We start from the raw sequence: 7,927 nt of genomic DNA on the forward strand, positions 1-7,927 counted from the left end.
ATACGATCAAAACAAAATGATGACAGGCTTATAGCCACTTACGGCAAATTTACAGGTTAATTCACATTATCTTAATTTACAGGTTAATTCACATTATCTTAATTATATTGGTTTTTGATTTTACATTTCATAACAGGTATTTCATGAAACAGATTGCTCAGTTTAGCGTGTTTAAAAGTACCACAATGATGTGAATGATCTATCATGCATCGGTCGGAGAGGTGGTACCAGCTGGTACATGATCGTGATTTTACCAGTTGAATAAAAACCTGTGAGCACCAGACACCAACCCACTTACTCTCGAGCCTAGATTAACGTTAATAACGATGTTGTGTTGTAGACTCGTGGTTGTTTCGCTTTTAGTTGCTGTGACCATTGGCTGCACGTGGATCCCCAGGGTCGACCAACAGAACTATTGCTATGCAGATTATGGTAACGGGTTATCGATCTACTTAGAATGTTTATTTTATTTTTTAAAATCTATTTTCACACACACCCTATCCATTTTGACGGAAAACAAATAGCTCCCTGGGTGGCGTGTTTACCGCTTAAAATATACGACGGACCCGCCTATAAATTCTCAATCTCTATCTACTGGTAATAAATGTCTCTGATTTGGATCAATACTAAAGCGATATGTTAATGTTTTAATATTGTCTATGTTTTTCGTGCTATTTGTATTTTACAAAGCATTCAATCTAATTAAAATTAGATGTTTGATCCGCTCGTGTATGCGAGTACGCGAGCGGATCAAACATCTAATTTTAATTAGATTGCAAAGCATTAGTACTGGGTTCGATAAAAGTCAGTACTTCTTTTCATCATTGTGTAAGTCACTAAATTAGTATGTATCATTTGTGTATTTTATATATATATATATATATATATATATATATATATATATATATATATATATATATATATAAAATACACAAATGATACATACTAATATATATATATATATATGATTTATTTCAGATATTTTGAAACTGCTCGTCATTAGAAATAGCTAAATTTTAAAATATTATATAATTATGTATATATTTCAATGAAAAGTTAGATCACGGTTCTAAATCCTGGTATCACCATACAAAATGACCAACCAATTTTTTTTCTTTTGGTGGGGGGGGGGGGATAAAAAATCTTTAAAATATTGCGTATTTAGCAATGCATCCTATGAAACAACATAGAATGTGCATTGCTTTAAAAAAAAAAAGTCCCACATAAATGTACACCGGACCATTCGTCTTTTCCATGCTGTAATATTTGGTGCCTGTGGAGGACGAGAACTTTAATTAAATACTAGACTCATTATCTAATGCTGATATTGTATGTGTAGCTGTTGCTTTGCTTTATTTTACATATAAGCATTTGAAGCGGAAGTCAAATCCCCGAAAAATCTGATGGGTTTATACTACAAGTATGAGATCTACATCCACACCGTGTTCAAGGTAGGGGTGTACTGTTTTCTTGCTGGGTTACATATGGCTGGATAAGTAAGCATTGAAGTGTAGTTTTGTTGTCATTATTGAGAAAATGAAGGACGTTTGCATTGTAAAAAAAATTAATTTTTCTTGTCAATTTTCTTATCAAGGGACCGTCATCTCCACAAATAATAACAACAAAACTTCTATTTATTGTTTTATACAGTCTACTTCACTAAAGTCGCTTATATTGAACTATCTGTTATGTTGAAGTAAAAATAAATCACCAGTAACCTTGTTCATATAGTTCAACATTGTTAAATCGAACTTTAGATATAATGAACCCTGAATTTCAATATATCCGGAGTAAACTACATGTACTTACATTGAGACGCTGAACTGAGTATCATTTAACAGCGATTTTAATTGGCTGAAAAATTCTTTTGATTTCTGCATCAAAGAAAACCTTATTTTGACTTCATCTTATGTATTAATGCGTCGTATGAATTTGAAAACAGAATTATGTTTTATTATTTAATTCAAACTCAATGTTATAAAATATTTGAATGATAAGAAATGAATTTTATAATTATTTTCTTGATGGTGGTATCATAGGGAATATTGGACGGAAAACTTTTTCATCAATGTACTAAGTATTACGCGCATTGATGACGTTTTCCATCCAATTTTCCTTATTAGTATGATACCGCCATCAAGAAAATAATTGTAAGATTCATTTCTTACGTAAACCCCGGTTTTGTCTTTTGTTCTAATAGATATACGTATTTACATTCATGCTTCAAACGCTGAGACTGGTGGTCACTTCATTTTCTTTCTTTCTTTTTCTTTGGGGGGGGGGGTTGGGGGTTGGCGGAGAAGTTTGTTTTGCTTAGGTTCTAATGCCAATTCACTAAAAAGAAATTTACAGTGGACTTAATTTGTTTATATTGTTTGAATATGTTTGTATTATACGTACCCAGTGACTTGTTATAATCTACAATGTGTTATCTATTCTGATAATTAGGGCGATATCAAGGAAAAATTAGCCACTGATACCATATACGGAGATGGACCATATCATTCCTGTGGACGCCAGATTCTAAAACCAGATACCACATACCTGATTTACGGTAATTTAATACCAAATATGTTGACGGAGCGCAGCCACATGTATATGAGCGGATCCAGAAATTTTCTCCATGGGTTCCACCCAATGCATTTTTAGGGGTCCATTTGAAAGTCCAAGTTATGGACTAACACGTAGTAATTGATTGATTGATTGATTGATGTTTTCCACCACACTCAACAATTTTTCAGTTATCTGATGGCCCCCAGTTTTTATTGGTGGAAGAGAGAACCCAGATACAATGTAACTAGGAAGAGACCACCGACCTTCCGAAAGTAAACTGGGAAACTTTCTCACTTACCGGTACGAGCGGGATTCGAACCCGCGCCGACAGAGGTGAGAGGCCGTGTGATTTTGAGCGCGATGTTCTAACCACTCCGCCACAAAATTTGAGTATTTAGTACATCATGTGTATATATGTAATCATACGCAGAACGTGCTCTCACGTATCGAATCAATTGAAAGACTGAAAAACCATATGCAGATGATAATGGAATATTGCTACACAAATATGTGACGACGGAGAAGCTAAAGTCATCTTGTAAAGTTGTACTGTTAATTTGCCGTTGACATCTATATTCAGTAAAATATCCAAATATGAAGCAGATATGGAAGACTCTGTGATGTCTTTTATTTTGAGTTCGCATTATGATGTCATGAAATGACAAAACTAACATAATTTATTCAAGAAAAAGGACGAAGATGTATTCATCTGTGTGAGCACAGCCACAACAATAATAACAACAACAACAAAAACGAACAAACAAACTAACTAACAAGTGATGATATGAATCCATAACAGCATAGAGCAAATGAAACTATAATAGTATGAAAGTTTGAATCTGCTCAGTTACATTATCTAATTAAGAAACACTGTCGCAAAATTGCATCATTTGATCTGAATCAACTCGACAAAAACGTTTGACGTCACAGTAGCATAAAAATCAAACAAAGCGCAAAGAACACTTGTTTTCACACATGCTTTGGGTTTTTATGATGTATTCAATGTTTATAAAAATTATCACGTGATCTATGGTTTTGATAGATCTCCCTCATCCACCTACAAAATTTGATACCTGATCGACAGAGGATGCTTACTCCTCCTAGACACCTGATCCCACCTCTGGTGTGTCCAGGGGTCCGTGTTTGCCCAACTCTATATTGTGCATTGCTTATAGGAGCTATGATATTGATCACTGTTCGTTAAGATCTTCACTTTTTATTACTAGAATAATGTTTACATCTCAATGAAAGGTGAAGATAACGAACAGTGATCAATCTCGTAAAGTCTCCTATACGCAATACACAATAGAGTGTTGGGCAAACACGGACCCCTGGATATACCAGAGGTGGGATCAGATGCCTAGGAGGAGTTAGCATCCCCTGCCGACCGGTCACACTCGCCTTGAGCCCTACGTATACACTGTATATCTTGATCATCCGTAGTCAAATTCAGTGTGCCAAGAACGGTCTAACAATCGGTATGAAACACGTCAGACAACATTTGAAACAATGATATATTGTATTGACAAACTAGATCGTTATAACGACCATAGAATCTGCGAAATGCTGACTTTAATGCATCTATTTAAAAACTATGTTTTGTACGTTTCCCATGCGTTACAGTGCTAGATATGTAAAAGTCACGTTTAAAAACGTCCCAGTTGAATTGTATTACTCTATATTGATGATGATAGATCTACGCAATGTGAGGCCATTATATGCATATCAATACAGTGTATCCAAATGTAGTTTTAATTTTTAGGTAAAACTGGGCGTAATATAACCGTCTAGTGAGTGCCATTTGATCTTTACATTTTACTCAATGTGTTCATCGATTAGAAAACTTTTTATTCATTAGCTAAAGAAAGGGATGACAAAGTAAAGATTGTTTCTTACAAAAAAATCGACATGGTCAGTGACGACGATAAAATGAGAATGACGACTAAATACGACTGTAGCTGTAAGGTAAGTAGTAGTGCTGTATTTTATATTTGTTCTATCGTTTGCTCACAAAATAATACATGTATGTATATATACATTAATTCATATGTTGGCTTATTCGTGCAATGCATTACTCATACGACAGATTTTTGTGTGCTCTCTATTATTTATAAACAATGAAATGCTTTCTTTGTTGTTTCGTCGAGTGATGAAGGTACATGTGCATTGTAGCAAAAAAAAAAAAAAAAAAAATGCTTAGCCTGTGTAACCTGGCAATTTTTTCTGCAATGTTTGCTATCTTCATTACCCGATAAAACAACAAAGAAAGACATTTTATTGTTTATATTCATATTTTCATGTATTCAAAAAAAATGTAAACTAGAATTAAGTTCTAAAATATCATATGGTTGACCCATTTGTTACGTTAAACGGAACAGCCTATGTACCCTTTGAGCTTGATGACGCTACATATTTGGTAATGATTATGCAGACAGCTAGGTGGTCCTAGAAAACCGGATCGTACTAGTTTGCAACAAACATACATTCATTGTAGGATAAAAGTAATGTCAATTTCAAAGGAAATATAAGAGAAAAGATTCAGTGAATGTAAATATAGCCATATGACAAATGCTTAAATTGTGATTTTAAGCTCGGAATTTGTCCTCTATATTGTGCATCGATAGCCAAGCAGAACCTAGGGGTCCAAAGTTTACATACAACAAAGACCGGGAATCATTTTTCTACATCCGGAGAGGGGGTCGTGTTTGACTATGGAACCCCCCCCCCCAACACTAATATGTGTGGAATTCCCCCCCCCCCCCTCCACCTAATCTTTATTGAGGAGCAAGTTGGTGATGGATCAGGGTAAATCTTAGAATCGCACCCTTTAAAAACAAAACAAAACATTCTGGTGACAGGTTAACATTTCTCTGGGGAAATATTGTAATATATACCAAAAGCTACAAATACACTCCTTTATAAAAACATACGATTTACAGCGCAGCTCTTTTCCTTTGCGTAGTTGATGTCTTACATCGCCTGATTTTTGCATCTCCATTTCATATTTCTGATGTACAAAAAAACAACACTTTTTCCAACTACATATTTGTCGAGACACACCTTTGAATATTAAAGTCGCATGCGAACCGAAAACTCGTAGCTTCAAAAGTTGTGTATCTCGATTGGTAACATGTATTCATCAGTTTATTCTGTAAATCGATACACTATCAAAACATTCTATAACGTCAAAATATTTCCTAGCAAAATCAATTATATACAGTGTATATAAAGACCGTGTCTTTTTTCTACAGGGTCGTTTTTTCACATTATCAAAAATAAAAATGAGCCCCTTGTGTCAAAATCCTACAGGGGGCACATTTCTACAAAAGGGGAGGAATTATTTATTGAATAGAAGTGTTAGTATTTTCGGTCATTATTCAAATTTCTTTGGGGTACTTATTCTTCGTAAAAATAGATTTTCACAATGGTGAAATCAGCAGTCTTAAATCAGAAGTAGTCGAAGCAATTCTTTAGCTTTCATAGTTTTTGAGGGCGTTGACGTATGTGACGTTGAGAGATTACGTTAGCAGCAATAATTCAGACATTATATATGAGATCGATCACTCTTCACAATTTTTCATCCTTTGCTTAATTGTCAGATATGCGATGAACACATACTGCAATACATTTTATGCTAGTAACTTTTCTCTTTCTTAGTTGCCATATAGTTGTCTCCTGTTGAACTCTTACATACGGTGAGACGCAAAACATATTTTCGTCGATCCATACGCAATGGGTACATACTTATAGTTGCCTTCATATATTGCCGAAAGGATGGTTATCAGCTGCTATAAAAACAACCGATCCAAAATTAAACTCAAATATTGTAAGTTTATGAGTATTTGAGAATGAAATAGCTCAAACGAAACTAGCAATTTACCACTTTCCCTGCTAAGTGTATCGGCCGTATCGAAGAGGAAATGTTAATTGATTGATTGAATATTGTTTAATGTCTCTCTCGAGAATTTTTCACTCATATAGAGACGTCACCATTGCCGGTGAAGGGCTGCAAAATTTAGGCCTATGCTCGGCGCTTACGGCCTTTGAGCAGGGAGAGATCTTTATCGTACCACACTTGCTGTGACATGGGGCATCGGTTTTTGTGGTCTCATCCGAAGGACTGCCCCATTTAGTCGCCTCTTACGACAATCAAGGGATACTGAGGACCTATTCTTACCTGGATCCCCACAGGAACATGAATGAATGAGAATAACATATTTCATTAAACGGCCTAACTCAAACAATTTCTCTTTGATATGGTAAGTTTAATGAAAGGTGAAGATAAAAGAACAGTAATCAATCTCGTAACTCCTATAAGCAGTACAAAATAAAGAGTAGGGCATACACGGACCCCTGGACATACCAGAGGTGAGATTAGGTGCCTAGGAGGAGTAAGCACCCCTTGTCGACCGGTCACACCCGCCGTGAGCCCTATATCTTGATCAGGTAAACGTTATACGTAATCAAAATCTGTGTGCCAAGAACGGCCTAACAATCAATGTGAAATACGTCAGACAGCATTTCACCCAATGATAGGTTGTATTGGCAAACTAGATCGTTATATGCGAAATGTTTTCCACCGACTAATGTAAGCAAATTACACGGTTTTATATATAGAAACATGCATTTATTGTCATCTACATAACCAGTCTATTATATAAGTATATACCCTGTACCCACCCAGGTGTTAAATAGCCTACTGAATGTACCGCCATCATAGAAGAGCTATTATAATCTCGAAAATTGCGTATTCGAATAGCTTCAACTTTTAGCTGACATAAACACAGGATTTGTTTTCGTCGGCCAAAGAATGATATAAAACGCAGCAAATGGGATCATATAATTGGGTAAATATTTCTTGCTCTTTCATTTGTATTTTGTTTCATTGTAGATAAAATTCAATTATGACAAAATAAGGGGTGTCCCTAATGCCCCAAAACTACCGGCAGCCACTGAAAACGAATGTAATGTTCCGGATGACTGGTGTTCGAAGAACGCTTATTGTAAGCGAAACGACGAAGGCCAGTGCACCTGGGGAGAGCTAGGATCCTGTAACTATGAATAACAATGTCATACAATCTAAAGATCAATAAACTCCTAAGACTATTTTTGATTGATTGATTGATTACGGTTTTACGTCGATTTGGCAATACTTCAGCCATTTTACGATTTTTGATTTTGAATTTAAGAACCAAACTTATTCTAAACATCATTCAGATCATATGATGGTAATAAAAAGAATTTCCGGTTTTCAAAAGTTTGGTGACGTTCAGAGATGACATTGTCAGTCTGTCTGTCTGTCAAAAACCTAAAACCATGTAACTGATTCTCCCAAAAGTGATTCAAGTACATGCGAAAAAAAGTAAAGTAAGTT

General features: G+C 35.3%; 1 protein-coding gene across 1 annotated transcript; it reads left to right on the plus strand.

Moving 5' to 3' along the window:
• Window positions 1-249: 249 nt before the first annotated feature.
• LOC125665841 (uncharacterized) lies at window positions 250-7,659 on the plus strand. Its single transcript, XM_048898739.2, has 5 exons — window positions 250-432; window positions 1,369-1,451; window positions 2,449-2,554; window positions 4,412-4,518; window positions 7,445-7,659. Exons 1-5 carry the CDS (start codon window positions 327-329, stop codon window positions 7,616-7,618), a joined length of 576 nt encoding a protein of 191 aa, XP_048754696.1. The 5' UTR covers window positions 250-326; the 3' UTR covers window positions 7,619-7,659.
• Window positions 7,660-7,927: the final 268 nt, after the last annotated feature.

Source organism: Ostrea edulis, chromosome 10, assembly GCF_947568905.1.
Source record: "Ostrea edulis chromosome 10, xbOstEdul1.1, whole genome shotgun sequence".
Taxonomy (NCBI): Eukaryota; Metazoa; Mollusca; class Bivalvia; order Ostreida; family Ostreidae; genus Ostrea; species Ostrea edulis.